General features: G+C 37.2%; 2 protein-coding genes across 3 annotated transcripts; both read left to right on the top strand.

Annotated features, from left to right (window-relative positions):
- Positions 1 to 6: 6 nt before the first annotated feature.
- LOC146480904 (large ribosomal subunit protein eL30-like) lies at positions 7 to 4,078 on the top strand. The gene is made up of 4 exons (XM_085109278.1): positions 7 to 101; positions 202 to 239; positions 1,175 to 1,320; positions 3,841 to 4,078. Exons 2-4 carry the CDS (start codon positions 219 to 221, stop codon positions 4,034 to 4,036), a joined length of 363 nt encoding a protein of 120 aa, XP_084965404.1. The 5' UTR covers positions 7 to 101; positions 202 to 218; the 3' UTR covers positions 4,037 to 4,078.
- Positions 4,079 to 6,735: 2,657 nt separating this feature from the next.
- Positions 6,736 to 16,021, top strand: LOC146480903 (uncharacterized). Of its 2 annotated transcripts, XR_014864651.1 has the most exons (3): positions 6,736 to 7,623; positions 10,988 to 14,640; positions 14,740 to 16,021. XR_014864651.1 is itself a non-coding variant. In XM_085109222.1 (2 exons), the coding sequence occupies exons 1-2, from the start codon at positions 7,092 to 7,094 to the stop codon at positions 11,569 to 11,571; spliced, it is 1,116 nt and encodes a 371-aa protein (XP_084965348.1). In that variant the 5' UTR covers positions 6,736 to 7,091; the 3' UTR covers positions 11,572 to 16,021. The 2 variants fall into 2 exon arrangements, 1 of the variants encoding a protein (XP_084965348.1); XM_085109222.1 differs by having other exon boundaries at positions 10,988 to 16,021.
- Positions 16,022 to 16,170: the final 149 nt, after the last annotated feature.

Here is a 16,170-nt window from a genome sequence, read left to right as displayed (position 1 = left end):
AGATACGGGTATTTGAACAAGGAATTGTGGGATGTCTGTTCTCTTTCCCATCTCGTGGCTGCCAGAACGATTTTCCAAGTGAAAATACGCAATTCTTTTAGGTATTACAGCCAAGCTAGGCCATTTAAGTACAGTATTTTATGATATTTTTGATGTATTGTGATTGATTTAGTTACTGAAATGTTTTTGTGTTGATCATAGGCGGTCAAACAATAAAAATGGTGTCCTCAAAAAAACAGGTATGCAAACTTTTCAAGTACACGTGCAGTTATTGCTGAGCTTACAATACTCAGTCTTCAATGTATACCGGGTCGTGTATTTTATTTGTAGATGAAGTTTTGCTCGGAGGAAGTTTCTACGATTACTCGGCTTTCACCAGTTGTTGTGTTGCACAGCAGTATGGCCTTGTATGACACCAAATGATTTGTGTTTATATATCCCAAATTTTTAGATAAATGAAAAAGTAAGATAATGTGGCTTTTAAAAGCTTCTGTCGCATGAGAATTTTTGTATTTTGTGAAATATTTTAGCCATCTAACAGTGCTATTTGTAGACCAATGTGTGTTGTTGTATTAAATCAACTACTCCTGTAACATACTTCTATGGGATCTCAATTTGATGTATGCCATAGATAGTCCACGATAGTGAGGGTTATTTTCAGTAGTTCTCCGCCAGTACTTTAAGAAAAGTTTATCAATGAACTGTAGAAGGGAGAATTTTTCACCCAAATTATGAGGATTTAAATGCACCAATCAAAGCAGACTATTATGACACAAATGATAATAGACTAGCAGCATGCCATAAGAGACAAACAATAACACACTTTGATAGCTAATTTTAGACATTTCAAGAACACGACACAACATTCAACTTTGAAAGACATGATTGTGTCGTGAATACATGTCTTCCAAACTTAAATGTTGTCATGTTTTTGAAATGTCTAATATCTGTTCTGCTGCTACAAAATTTCAGAAAGCTAATTTTGTTTTCTAAATAATGCACTTTGTTACTGTATCTATTACAATAAACAACAACTTGGAACATATTGTATTACTTCAATGTACCATGGCATTAAAGGTTTTTCTGTCTGGCTCTCCCACACGGTTGTCTCTAAGCAAGATATATGTCACTAGAAAGTAATGTAAGTAACCCAAATGTCATTTTCCTTTTGCAGAAAAAGGCAATGGAGAGTATCAACTCTCGGCTTGCTCTTGTGATGAAGAGTGGGAAGTTTACACTAGGATACAAGTCAACGCTTAAAACACTGCGACAGGGCAAGGCCAAGCTTGTTATCATCTCAAATAACACTCCCCAGCTAAGGTACTGAATGTAAATAATGGACTCAATTTACAGTCATCCAGTCGACACAACGACCCAAATTTTACTCTGTGATGACTAAATTGCAGAAGATGGATGTCCATTAGACAACCGCATGTGAAGCTACCAACCTCTTGGATATATGATCTTAAAAGTCTTTGAAATTAATAATCTCAGTTAGAGACTTCTGCATGAGAAATGATACAATAATATTTATTATACGACCAGTCTATTTGTGAAATGTGCAGTTCAAGGAAAAATCCATACCCACCCCATAAAAGGTCAATGGAAATTCCTAGGGGGAAGGGGTCTTAAGGTATTCCTGGAGGCTAAATCGAATGTTTCGGATCATGACCTTTTTTTAACATATGCAAGATAACTTAAAATGGGACATGTACGCCAAATTTCAGAGATCAGGACTCAAGCGTTTGCGAGTAATAAGCAAGGGAAGTTTGGTTTCTACGGGGCCTTTCGCGGGGAAAACACGGACTGCCTACTGTGAAAATCCTTGCGTCGTCTTCGTGCACAATTCCCCAAAGAGTATGATGTTGACAGATCTGTCAATAGTGCTCTCTTTTATGTGAAAGATGAGACTGTTCTGGATCTCTAGATGGATGAAATAAAATTTGTCTTCGCTTAAGACATCATCTTTTGCGATCAAGTCAGTGGCGACAATATTGGAAATGAAAGCATGGATGCTATTGATGCGAGGAATTTCTTCCAAACCGGTAATTTGAACATCTCAGCAGTCTGTTACGTGATTAATATTGTTTGTCGTAATATCGCAATTCGCTTCTTGGCACGATAATTTTACGAATAAACGCTATTTCTCATTTCACCACTTAGCCAACTTCCTAAAAGCACACACTATTCCAATATATATATTTTTTCAGGTTTGCTGGAACGCCGAACGGGTCCGGGTCGCGTCGCGTAATCCAACAAACGGCGAATAAGACTGCGAGCAGTCGTACTTTCCCCCCTCATAAATAATCACGTACGAAAAGTGACGGTAAAATTATGTGGCTTCGCCACCCGCTTGATCGATCCATCGTGCGCTAGATGCGCGCTCCAAAAATTAGGAGAAGAAAAGACTGCTCGCAGTCTAACGGCGATCTTGAAGTTAGGAGAAGACAGGAGAGAAATGCGTGATTCTCCAGCCAGCTTCCTGCAGCTTATCAAAATCTGGCCCTATCCTCGACTGTGATCCTGAACCACAGGCTTCGTTACCCTTTTCGGACTTCCCCTTCATCGTGTGTAACTGCTTTATCGGCGGCGTCACTTCGACTTTTCCCTTTTTTAAACCTATATTTCCTTTAAAACTAGCTTCGTCGATCAAATGTGTTTGTCTGTTTGATTCAACACCGTCACCCTGTTGGGGTTCTGTTGCGGGTGCCGTTGCTATGCAGAGGTGTCATTGTTTATAATCGCTTCTCCTGATTGGTTTCGCGGGAAAAATAGCACCCCAAAAAAGGAAAGAAAGGGCCTAAAAAGGACCGTTTTTGGTGATTTACCGCTGAAAACTGTTATTACAAGCGTAAAAAAAAAACATGGCTGCCATTGAATCCAAGCCAACGGAAGCTTTCAAGCCGATTTTTTGACGATTCCAGAGCAATTTTTGAGAAAAAAATGCATGTTGATTGAAAGGTGGAAGTGTGTTCATTTAAAATTACTTCCGAAGGCATATCAGAAGGGCTTGAAACTTGGCAGCCATAAAATATGTACTTGAACAAACAATTTTGTGCGAGTACGTCAAATGTCTTCAAATACAAGACTCGTAGTGGCGTCACATTTTTTATGAGATTGCATGATTACATATGTAGACATATTTTTTTTCCGTTGGAGTTTTCTCTGACGTACTCGCACACGATTCTAGGTCTTAACATTACACATCAATTGGCCAACGCTTTTTGAAATGCAGGACATTCTCTTTGAGTTTTATAGAGATATGCCAAATGGCAAGGTTTTGACCACGCCCATAAACAGATCAAATTTCAGGAATTCCTTTCATTCTTTCAGAATAAAAATATTTTTTTGAAAAAACTACATGCAATAACATGTTAAATGTGAAAAGTTGATGAAGTTTAAGTGATTTTTTCAACGGATTTTATGCATGTAGATATGTGTTGAAAATGTGCAAATTAGCCTCCAGGAACACCTTAAAAGTCAAAATTATTTAAGAAGCAAAGTATGAAGGTAAACTAGAATTTCCTGAGAGGAGAGGGGTGTAAAACAGAAAAGTTTCCAGAGGGGGAGTATAGTTGTTTTCTGGAACTGCACAATAATGATTTATTATTTGTACAGATGACATATTATGGCTGCAAACATTGTATTCTTTGCATCTCATTTTTCATTTTACCGCTGAGTACTAACCACTCAAATTTTGGAAAATTCCTGAAGGGCCAAGTCTATTTGCTTGTCAAAATGGCAGATTCAGCAGGGCAAAAACAGTAACATAGTTTTATCAGTAACTTTTCCGAGAAAAACAATTACTTGAATAATAAACTTGAAACTTATTTGTTACAGGAAAAGTGAAATTGAGTACTATGCCATGTTGGCTAAGACTGGAGTCCATCATTACACTGGTAACAACATTGAACTGGGTACAGCCTGCGGCAAGTACTTTCGTGTGTCTGTCCTTAGCATCACTGATCCAGGTGATTCGGACATCATTCGTTCCATGCCTTCAGAACAGCAGCCTTCTCAGCCACAACAATCATAAAAAAATTGCTGTAAAATGTGAAATAAATGATGTTTCTTGAAATCAAGGGTTTGTTCTTTGTCCATCATATGCTGCTGAACGGACTAGAGTTGTGCATGTGTTTGATGTCCTTTCTAAGAAGGGGTGTTTGGAGTTGGTCCCTTACCAAAGTTCAGTTGCAATACTATCCTAGGATTACTTTGTAACTTAGGTGGAAGTTGCAGTGATCTTAAGCATATCTGTTTTATGTAAAGGTTGTACCCCCTTCTCCACCCCATCCCCCAGGTAATGCTATTGATCTAGACAGGTCTTCAAATAAATGTGTGAAAGAACTGTGTCTTTGAGTAACTTTTGGAAACAGCGTTGCGTTAGTCTATTAATTTTTTTCCAGCAGACTGCAGGTTGTCGTGGAGAAATGTGGTTGTTTATTTAGGTTTGATTTTAATAGAAGAACTGCAGGTTGTTACTTTTCCCAGAAGCTCTAACAACTAAAGAGAAGAGCACTGCATGGTTGACTTTTTTTTATTTATTTGAACAAAAAACTAAAGAAATTGTCAGTTGCTTGGTTTCTTAGAAAGAATTACAAGTAATATTTGAAGAACAAATTTGATATATTGACATTCTAACTTGGCTCAGGGGCTTACAGCTTCTCCGCAGAGGTTCTATGGGGTGTTATGTATATCCGCTGAATGAAGTGAGTGCATTCACAAAAGTCACCTTCCATGGAATTTTACGTCTGCACTCACTTTTCTCAGCGGATTCTCCCATGTGGAAAGCCCTTGAGCCTCTGCACAGGAGAGAGGCTTAAAGGAGTAAAATATTTTTTATATACAAACCTTCTAATTTCTTCAGTTTTATTCAGCCTATTGGCTGTTAAAGTGCACATAACCCCAAATTTTTTTTCACTTAAATTAATCTTTGCACCTGTCCGAAACGCATTGAGCCTTTTTGCGCCTTTTTTCAACCAAATCTTGACTTTTTATAGGCTGTAAAAGTTACGAAATCTAGCCAGCTAGTAAGGGGCATGGGTCTATTCCTTACTTGACATCACAAACTGATTTACATTGTATTAAGTCTTTGTGAAAATACATGCAAAGCAGTTTATGACGTCATGTAAGGAATAGACCCATGCCCCTTACCAGCTCGGTCATGGGACAGATGATGGCTAGATTTCGTAACTTTTACATAACAAGTCAAGATTTAGTTGAAAAAAGGCTCAATGCGTTTCGAACAGGTGCAAAGATTTATTTAAGCGAAAAAATTTTGGGGGGTTATGTGCACTTTAAAGCAAACAGAAAGTTGTTTCTCGTGTTATCAGTCTTGCAAAAACTTAGGCAAAAAGAACAGATATTTGTGGTTTGCACAAACCCTTTCAACATATTTTCTTCCTGAGTAAAACACCTTCCTCATCCAGTTCTGTTCTCCTAAGGGCAGTAGCTCTGTTATGTGCTGTCATTGCACAAGTTAGCACCCATATGTTATTCATTGGGGTTTGGAGAAGGGGGGGGGGGGTCCCTGAGATACACTTACACAAGCTTTGTGGCTATGTTGCACCCCAAAGGGTGTTGTGTTTTTTAATCATTTTCATTTGAAATGGGTGAAGATGCCCATGTTGATCTGAAACAAACAAAGGGACAACGGAAGCGAATTAGCCCAATCGAATGTACAGAAAAAGGTGGCTGTACTTTTTACCACAAAACCTTGCAAACCTAACACAGTTATAAGCACATAGAAAGTCATATTGTTTAGCGACATTCCTCACAGTGCTAACCAACATTGTGTATTCAAGGTGTGAAGCTTTTAGAACTTTTCTTTGTAAATTTGTATGAGCACTTTTAGGATATTTTTACCCTAAGAATCACGGGCAAATGTTCCAGTGGCGATCTTTTTCAGTATAGTGGTTTGGCTGTTCACTCGGATGACATTCAGTTTTACTGAAGGCTCCATTCCATTGACATCCTTGCTTGCCAGACACAATCCTTTCCCCTCTCTCCTCTGCAGAGTCTCAAGGGCTTTCTGTGTGGGAGAATTTGCTAAGAAAAGTGAGTCCAGGTGTAAAATTCAGTGACTCTTTCAGCTTTTGTGCCTGTACTCACTTCATTCAGTGGATATACATAATACCCCACTTGAACCTCTGTAGAGGAGAGAGTCTTTTACCAATATAAGCCCTCTACCTCCCTCCCTGCTTGCAGCATACAATAATAATTAAAAAATATTATTATTATTATTATTATTATTATTATTATTATTATTATTATTATTATTATTGTTATTATTCAGTTTTCAAGGCCTGATAATTGAATAGTTTGTTTCCCATACCCTCAGGTTGCAGAAGTTGTTGAGGGTAAAAGTGCACACATGAAATAAGTTGAAACAGGCAGTATTTCATTCTACAAATTTCCTTTCAGTCAACCAACAAGGATGAAGGAAAGGTTTTTTTTTTTTTCCTGACAAATATGCTAACAGCTAAAATATGTATTACTCATTCACAAGTAAGGGCTATATTTGGAGCCGTACTCTCACATTATGATATTGGTCTTTGTGGAGTCTAGTATTTGTTTGTTGTTTGTTATGGTTATAGGTATGTGCTTCGTGCAAGAATGCATTATGTTTCACGAAGAATAACGAATATTATACGATCATGACGTCAGATGAAATCGTTTCCGATCGTGAATTTTGCACTAGTATCACGTGGCTTCCTTCCTTTTATGGCCGTGAATAAGCGAACGGAAGTAGTCGGTATGATTTCTGCAGGAAGAGGAGCAGCGAACTGTGATCCGCGGCACTTCTGCTGAAAATATCCCGTTTGTGAAAGTTCCCCTCCAGTAGTCCATAGCTGATCTGAAACGGAAGTGGCACGAACATTCAAGGTCGTAACTTCCGCATAAGAGCCGAAAGAGCGTGGGACCGTTCATCGTAGAATATAGCACCGTCTGATAACAGATAAGGGAAACCAACTCGTTATTATTCTTCTGCGTAAATGATCTGTTCCGGGGCATGATTTCCAAAATGGGATACATTCTTGACGTTACTTTGTCGGGTTTGGATTAGATAAATCGTTCGTCGAATCGATAACATGGCAGAAGTTGAGAAGGACATGAAAGGGAAGAAGCGGGTCATTAAGGAAGGCTTTCTTCAGAAGAAGACCAGTCTGCTGAGACAGTGGCGACCAAGGTTTGTTGTCTTAAACAGACAACTTTTGTGTTTTTTCAAGAAAGAAGATGACGAGAAGCGCGGAAGAACTGCCGAGGGTCGAATATTTTTGATGGACATTGAGGCGATTGAGAAGTTCGAAACCAAGAAACGAAAGCACTGTTTTAACTTGGTTGTCGAAGGGAAGCCGACGTCCTTCTGTTGCAGTTCGGAGCTAGACAGAGAGTGTTGGATGCGATCAGTGCAGACAGCTAAAGACAATGAGTTAAAAGCAGAAGAAACCGATCCAGTGAGACGAAAAAGCACCAAGTTAACCGGAGGATTGAAACGGATTACTATTCCAAGAGAGAAAGGGCAAGGACTGGGATGTACAATTAAAAATGTCGGCGGTGTCATCTTTGTGAATCGAATCTTAGAAGATGGTCCTGTTTCTACATCAGGAATATTGAGACCAGGTAAGGTGTGTTCTGTCAATTAAACAGTTTATTCAGGAGTTGTTTTGATAGTGTCTTGTGCAACCTAACTGCTTGAAAATGAGAACAGCATAAGCTTATTTTCCAAGCGATCGTTGAAGATGCTAATCTGTGTTTTTTTCCAGTGGCCTGTTTACAGCAATAACACCTGACTTTTTAGCTCGGGAAGGCGATCTGCAATTTAATAACGATCAGCTTATTCAATGTGGAATGTTAACTCTAATGTGTTTTAATTCATTGGCGGCAAATTAAAGACAGCCATTTTGTGCGGATTTAAGCTTTTTAAAATGCTTTGAAATTCAAAGCTTTTAAAGTGCAACAAACCTATAAACAGACATGCAGAACAAAGCAACAAAATTCACTTCAACTAAAGCTTGAATTTTACCTCTTCATTAGTAAAACAACTGATAAAATTACAGCTGCAGGGGAAAAGGTCTCTCTCCCTCTTGGTTTTGTTTTGTTTTATTTGTATTTTTTAGGCTTCTTCGTGTGATTGAAAATTTCTAAATATTCATAATGGATTGAATTTTACGATGTTATTCCCTCAGTTGTCATTCACGCCTAGTTTGAAATGAACACATTAAATACATTGTGCTTTTGTCGGGTTCTAATTGTCAAATTTGCTTGTGCTAATTTACGTATGCAAATCCATGGCGTGGAAACTCGCTCTTTTTGCGCCTTGTGGCAATATTCTAGAATAATTATAAGCTAATCGACAAAATGTTAAGAGTATTTTTGATATCAAAACAGACCGTAACCGTGCAAATTCAAATTTAAATATTCAGTGTTATTTCAATATATATTTTTATCTGGAGCAAATAATTACATGACGTTTTTATATGCCATTGGGAAATTTTATGTGGCACTAATTTACTGGAATATAATATGTTATATTTCTAATTTTTAGAATCATTATAACAAAATGTTGTGACGTTGTCCAAAAAAAAAATGTGTTTGCTAATGTCCCACGAAATTCAAAGTTAGTAAAATTTAATTTTAATTTCTAGGGCTTATGCAAACAGCACATATTTTAACAAATTTTTAAAAACGTTTTGCTTTGAATTTGAATTGTTTTAATTCTTATATTTGGAAAAGCCATCAGCAGTAAACACTTCGTTGTTAAAGTTATACAAATATAAACTTACTATGGCAGGTAAAAGATAAGCCATATTTTTTTTCAATTTATGATAGCCATGACTCTAATTATTATTTCCTTAAACGCCATTTCCTATGAGGCAGGTGAAATGTGTATCACGCTGAATATTTTTTACTTAGGACGAAAATAGTCCGTGCTTTTATTTCAGTGTATATTGCTTTTTTAAGCGTTTTCTCTTTGACAAAATATTTCTTATTTTTTTTATATATATTAAAATATACTAGGATTTCTTCAAAGCATATGTCATCTCTGTTTTCCGCATTTAGATACCATCTGTTTTAATTCTTGCTTCACGTTCTGTGGGTGGTAATTTTTAGCAGATCATGAACAGTAAATTTTACAGTGAAAGAGCTCAAATATAAGAATAATAGGTATCTGCTATAAGAGTTAAGGGCATATTTGAACCAAACTTTTTTTCACATCTTTTTTGTCTTTGACTTCTTGAATAACACCTTGATGATAACGTTGGCTTGGATACAAACCTCGTGATCAAATACGAAGGAAACCCTGAGATCTAAAACTAATATCTCATTGGAATTAGCTACCTCCCCAAAGAAAGAATATTTTTTTTTTTATTCTGACAGTAAGGCCCCCAAGAAAGAACTGGTAAATGAATATGAAAATATGAAAATTATGTTCTTTGAACTGCAGGTGAAAGATAAAGAAGAAGAAAGACCTTTTAGCCAACTACGTGTAGGAGGGTACTCCAATTAATCTTTCACCTGCAGTTCAAATATATAATTCATATATTCATATTCATTTCTTCATCCTTCACAGATATTAATAATTATTATATTATGAATTCACAAATATATGACCAGCTTCCAGTTGGCTTGATAGCTCAGTTGGTAGAACATTGCACTGGCATCAATTTTTTTTAAGCTTTCTTTTTGCAGCTGCGTAAGTTGCATATTATAAATAGCTGTGAGGGTCTTTCTTCTATTTAAAGGAATGATAGCATCAAAGTTTAAGGAAGTCTAATGGAAATGATTTAAAAGGCAAATGCCTCATTGGGGCTTTGTGTTGAGTTCCCACTGAGGGAAATACCTTCCTGTATGAGCTATTTAGGTTATGTTGCTCACAAGGGTGTGGTCTTTTAAGCCTTTTTAGTGTGAAATTGGGTTTGGTTCTTAAGGGAACTGGAAGAAAATATAAACATGTTGCTCTGTTTGCATCTCCAAGTAAAATCTGGAAAAGAGATTGAAGCGACTACAGTGAAAAGTATATTATGTTCTGATAAGTCAAGTCCAAAAGCGGTCATCCCTCCCCCTCCCCTCATCCCCTTCAAATCCTGACCAAACTTTGACATTGTCAATAACCATTTCCAGAGCTGACCTTTAAAATCCTTACCCCTTCTCAGACCTGGTTGATATTTGGTTACCAGAACTTGCTAGTCTCTGTTTTTCTTTTGAAGATGAAAACAAATCAATACATTTATGTTACACTCTTGCAGTTCCCTGAAAATTGATCCCAATTCCAGACTTTAATCTGTTACCAAATTAAACTCCAAATGAAGGGGTGCGCGGTAGAAGACCCTAAGTGACTTTTGATGTAAGGTCAAATTCTCCTTTTATTTCACAAGCAGAAACAAGAAAATTTGGAAGGAGAATCTAGCAGTTCATCAGAAGTCACTTACAAATAGGGCTTTTTTCCAGACACCCCTTCAAATACATGTATAACCATACCCTTTGGCGTATGCACCTGTATAGGAGAGCCCCACCTCACCCCACAAAGTATTTTCTACTTGTCTGCTTCACCAGTTAAGGATGGTGCCTACTAATACCGAAGTATTTTTGGGTGGTTTTTGGCTATGCAGGAGAAGCAGATCTCGGCAAGGGATATTAGAATACAAAAAGAAAATTGGGGGTAACCATGCATTTTTTAGAAGCAATTAAGCAGCAATTATTATTCCAGGAAGCCGTAAAATACAAAGCAATGTATAGCATTTTTTTTTTGCCAATTGAAGCTTTATTATGTCTGAAAAATGCATGGTTACCCCCAGTTTTCATTTTGGACACTAAGAGCACTTGCTGAGTTCTGATTTCTCTGCACAGTTTTAAACCGCGCAAAAATATCCCTGTATTAGTAGGCACCACCTATAGGAAAACCAAGTATCTCGAGATGCACAGAACGTATGCGCAGTAACAAAAGTAGGCACTGTCCTTAACATGACATTTTAAATTTTATCAGGAGATCAGATTCTTGACATCAATGGCATTGAGATTGGTGGCCGTACAGTAGCAGAGATCAGTGAAATTATCAAAGGCAGCCCAGAGTTAGTTGTGTGCACAGTAAAACCATCCTCTGATTACCGTTACTGTGACACTCATAATGCTAGTGGACACACAGAATATGCTGAAATAGACTTGAATTCTTTGAAGACTAAAGATGATGACGACAGCGATGACGCAACCAATAACGAGAGTGCGGTAAATAAACGAGATAAGCCAAGAAGCAACTCAAACACTGAATTGAAGAGACGTTCTTTACCCACAGTACTTCCTGACTCAGAAGCTGCCGCAGAACGGGACAACGACAACACTCTAAATTATCTTGAGTTGAACTTCCCTGGAGCTGACAGACCACGAAATCAGAGTGATGGATCACGGTCTCCTAGGGTACCCCCCAGGAGTAGCAAACCACAAAGCAGGCCAGGTGCGTACATTGAGCTTGAGTTTAACGGCAAAGAAAAGAACCAAGACCCAACATCTGACAGAGAGAGATCATCTTCAGGATCAGGTGATGGAAAAAGTAGTTCACTACCGCGGCACTAGGAATAGTAAAAGCAAGACAAGACTGTGCAGGGTTCTAGTCTGTTTCCCTCACATTCTCTGTCAAACAGAAGCTACTTGTAGAACAGATCGGCTGTTTGATGCTCTGTTGGTCAGGGAATGAAGGAAAACAGCCAGGTACTTAGGTGAGGTTTCTTAGACAAGTCTTGAGGAAAAGTCTCTTGATTAACAATTATGAATCTGGGATGTCTCACTCAAGCTAGGGATGACAAGAAAAACAAACATCCAAGTCTGAGTAACTCATCAACACTTGACTTTAACATTTCTGGCCAAGACAGATCACAAAACAGTTGATGTTTTACCCTGAGTTTGTGTAAAATAATCCATGATTAATTCTGTAGTGAAACTAGATCGAGTAACCTCACTTCCTCAGTAGCTTTCAGCTCCTGTTATTTTACCATCATTTTTTTGTTTGATTGTTTGTTTTTTTAAGAAGGCCAATAGTGATGCTGACTGGAACTCAAAGTAACTGAAAACATTATTTTGCAAATCTGGAAACTTTTCCTCTTGTGTATTTACCTGGCCCCAGTTGTCGAAAAAGAAAACAGATAAACTCTATCCAGTGTTTTAATTGCCATCCAGCTGATAAAATGCACTCTGGGCAATCAATATATTTTATCCGCTGGATAGTGACTTATCCACCGGATAAAGTTATCTGCTCTTAGAACAACTGGGGTATGGTCTTTTGACAGTCGCAATGCTATCATTACAGATGTATCTGTGACTGACATTATGTTACATATTTTAGGGCTTATTGTAGAGTGCAGCTTTGCAGGATTACCACCAACAAAAAAATAGCCCAGCAACATTTGCACAAGGGTGTCAAACATGGAACACTCAGAAAGGCTATGTTCCTATTACAATAATTATTGAAGCCCGGGTGCCTGACTTCTGATAAATTGCTAGACTCTCCTTCCAAATTGCCTTGTATTCACTTTTGAAACAAAAGGAGAATTTGACCTTACATCAAAAGTCACTTAGGGCCTTATTCCACACACCCCTTCAATTGAATACCTTTTGCAAACATGGTAATGAGTGAAATCTTTCTGTGCTACATATGGTACACCTGAAAACATTATCCTACACAATAAATCCACCATCAAAGCAATTTATTACAGGTTGTAAACTCAAATTATTTATTTTACAACTCAAGTTAATCCTGGCTTACTTCCTTTCTTCTGGTTTGAGAAGTTCTCAAACTCATTAATAATTCCTGATGAGAAAAGATATTTGTGAAGACTGTACTATTATCATAAATTTTGGTGAACTTTTCGTTTGAATTTCCACAAGCTCTGCACGCTTTGAACTAAAATTAAGATGTTTTCTTGAAGCTTGTCATTACATTTAGAGTACTTCAAAGAAAGCATTTATTATGATGCCAGTCTCAACTATATCTTAGTTTTTCAGTTGAATCTTATTTATTGTTGTAAAAATGAGTGAAAGAAAGTCTTACGATTATTATTAGCCTTTTAAAAACCAGCCAAAGAGATTGGTACAGATGTGTTATAATAAATAGTTTTTAATAGTCTGTAGATAATCTGTGAATCAGTTACATTTTCTAATGCTTCATTGATTGAAGGAGGGGATGAAAACATTTGTCATGGGGGGGTGGGGGGGGGGTCTCATATATAAAGATGACAGCATGACAGGGGTGACCATCATACCTTAGTTAATTAAGGGCAAAATGTGCAGAGTGCGTTTAGTGTACTAAAATCTGCAAGAAAACTAGGGTTAGGTTGCTCAACTCTGAAATGGCCAGTGATAGAGCTATCATGGTTACCATTTAGAGAATTGAGCAAAAAAAAAAATATGATGGAATAATTAATAATTTTGTCTTTTCCAAAATTGGCAGCCATTAGGGGTGAAATGAATGATTTCTGGCTGTGCCCACAATCACGATTAGTGTGTTTTGCAAACATTTCTTGTGGTCACCCTCGTTATTTGTAAATGGGAGTTTCCCCCTTCCCCTGCCCCCCTCCAAAAAAAAAAAAGAAACTATGGGTTTCAAGTCTACAATGGCAGCTGTAGCTTACTTAAGGAACATAAACAACATTTTTATTATCTTAAACAATAATTAGTTTATCTAATATCAAAAGTCTGCCCAGATAGCAAATTTTGTTGTCCAAAGTTGACGTTCCATGTTGAGGGTTGTTGGTTTTCCTAATTAATCAAACTGCATGATTGTATCTTCATAGGATACTTGGGCCCATAACAAAAACAAGCAAAAAAACAAACTTAAAGCATTTACTAGTTGGTGACTAACTAGAGAACCAGACCAAATCTTTGAGACTATATTAATTAGCACATTTCTATGCCTGTTTAAAAATTATTACATTCAGATTGACATATTTGTATGCAATTCAGAATTTAAATACGATGCAATCAAGATAAGAATCTAATGTAAGTAACAGCTTTTAGGGCCACCCAACAGTTTGCATGTATTTCAGTGGATATCTGTTCCGATAGCCTCTATAATCACCTCAGAAATTTGGATTTAGTGGTAAGGAAATCTGCAGTTTTTTTGGCAAAATGCCAGCTCAAACTTTGTAGTGCTGGAAAACTAATTCCTTTCATTTTCGAAGCAGCAAATATCTTGCTTAACATACAAAAAGCAGTCAGCAATTTCAACACTTCTACCAACACTATTACAGTAAACAAATTTGGGGAATAAAATTCTGTTTCCTTAAACTTTCTTCAACTGAATTTTCATTGAAGCATCTGAGCAGGTCAATCTGTATTAGGTTTCACAAAATTCAATGTGTCTGGTCCTTCACTTCAGGTTTGATATGGGAAAACAGGAGACAGCATTTTAAGTATTTTGTTTTAATGTTGTCGTTGGATGCCCCTACATACCCGTTGAGCTCCAAATGCTGTTATGTACATCATATAAAAAATGTACAAGCACTTTAAATGAGAGATTTGCCCTCACCATTGGTTTTTACTTATTAATTCTAATTCATTGGTTGTTATTTATTCTCCATTGTTTTACAGTGCAACGAACTCAACCGGGGCCACTTAAAAAACCGACACTTTGAAATGTTCTCGTTTTAGGTTGGTTTACAAACTACCAAACCAGACTACTCTGTTTTAAACGTGACCTGTGATTAGCTGATCTGAAAAAACTGACACTTTGCAATGTTCTCGTTTTAGGTTGGTTGACAAACTACCAAAGCCAGACTACTTTGTTTTAAACGTGACCTGTGACTGGCTGATTAATGTTGGGTGGCCCTGGTTGATTTTGTTGCACTGTAATCATTATTATATATATCTAAAATTACTGGAAAAAAAACAACATTCCTTAAACAGCTAGAAATTTATTGTAAATCTTAAATTGTGTAGGTGATTTTATTTAGGTATTTTATCTCCTAAAAAATCAACATGGCTAGCTATGATATCTATAGAGCTGATAGGAGTGAAATGGTTTTAGTGGATCACTGCATGCTAGTTTGTCCATTCAAAGTAAAAATCAAGCATTTGCACACCAAAAAAGTTTTGATGCTTACAGCAGTTCTTGGATGTGATTTTGATGCCAGTGATAAAAGGAAAAATGTTGGATCATGCATTCCAATAATCATTATACAACTTTAAAAAGGCAACATTACTAGTTTTTGTTGTTACGTTCTTAAGGCATAATGGATGAAGTTTTATTGAAACGTAATAAACAAATTGAAATGATATTATTTAAGTTGCTCCTCCTAAATATATGTAGGAAGACTACTGTCAGGTTATCTGTTTCTAAATTATGAGGCAGCCCAACGTTTTAGTGGAAGATGTGATTTGTTTGGCTGTTGTCTCTTTTCTCTGAAGAGGTTTGAAAGCTTTGGGAAAGCACAGTCTTTTGCTTCCCGTAGGAGGAATCCTACCTCCCACTCCCTAGACTTTGCTAGTTGAATGTATTTCCGTTTCCAGATCTAGTTGTTGCTAGGATGTTGATTGATAGGAGGCGTTGCCATGCGCCACGTGCATTGAAATGTGTTGTGCGAAAACTAGGTTTCGGGAGTGTGTTTTGAATAAATCCTTTTAGTTAGAACCAGCAGTTGTGCTTTACGTCGTCCCTCGACAAGGGAATTACTTGTCCAAGTATCGATCTGTGGCAGTGAATTAAGTCATGGTCACAAGTCAGTAGTTTGTCATATGAAATGCTTCCATCCAATAGGGTTTATTCATGCAAACTCCCCAGCCAGATGGGAGTGGCAACACACAGATCTGATCATGCAGTATTTACCAGCCATAAATAGGTAAAAATGGAAATTTTCAGTCAATTATAGGAAACTTTAAGGAAGTTTTTCTTTAGTAATGTCTTGGCTAAATTAATGTTTGGGCTGCCCATGTAATATAATGGATTAAAATAATGTTTTATGTGTGATGGACTCTATGTAAGGATTGAGGAAGATCTGGATGTAAATTACAATTAACAACTATTTAAACTTTATGTTGTCTTGCTCTTATATGATCTTACTGAGAATTATTCCTTGGGGGTGGGGTGGGGTACTCCTATGTGCTACACCCTGATCCAGAACAGGGTCTCCATGTACCGGGCATTTCCTAGAGTGGGGTATTCGATCAATTACTTTGCAAACT

This window comes from Pavona decussata, unplaced genomic scaffold (assembly GCF_977016875.1).
Source record: "Pavona decussata unplaced genomic scaffold, jaPavDecu1.1 SCAFFOLD_52, whole genome shotgun sequence".
NCBI lineage: Eukaryota > Metazoa > Cnidaria > Anthozoa > Scleractinia > Agariciidae > Pavona > Pavona decussata.
Note: the sequence above shows the minus strand (reverse complement) of the source record. Positions and strands in the feature narration are given on the sequence as shown.

Excerpts from the sequence above, each read along its gene's own strand:
- LOC146480904 (XM_085109278.1), top strand. The coding sequence starts at position 219 with ATGGTGTCCTCAAAAAAACAG. Across the intron at positions 240-1,174 it reads TGGTGTCCTCAAAAAAACAG|AAAAAGGCAATGGAGAGTAT; the intron begins GTATGCAAACTT and ends TTCCTTTTGCAG. Across the intron at positions 1,321-3,840 it reads AATAACACTCCCCAGCTAAG|GAAAAGTGAAATTGAGTACT; the intron begins GTACTGAATGTA and ends TATTTGTTACAG.
- LOC146480903 (XM_085109222.1), top strand. The coding sequence starts at position 7,092 with ATGGCAGAAGTTGAGAAGGACATGAAAGGGAAGAAGCGGGTCATTAAG. Across the intron at positions 7,624-10,987 it reads ATCAGGAATATTGAGACCAG|GAGATCAGATTCTTGACATC; the intron begins GTAAGGTGTGTT and ends AAATTTTATCAG.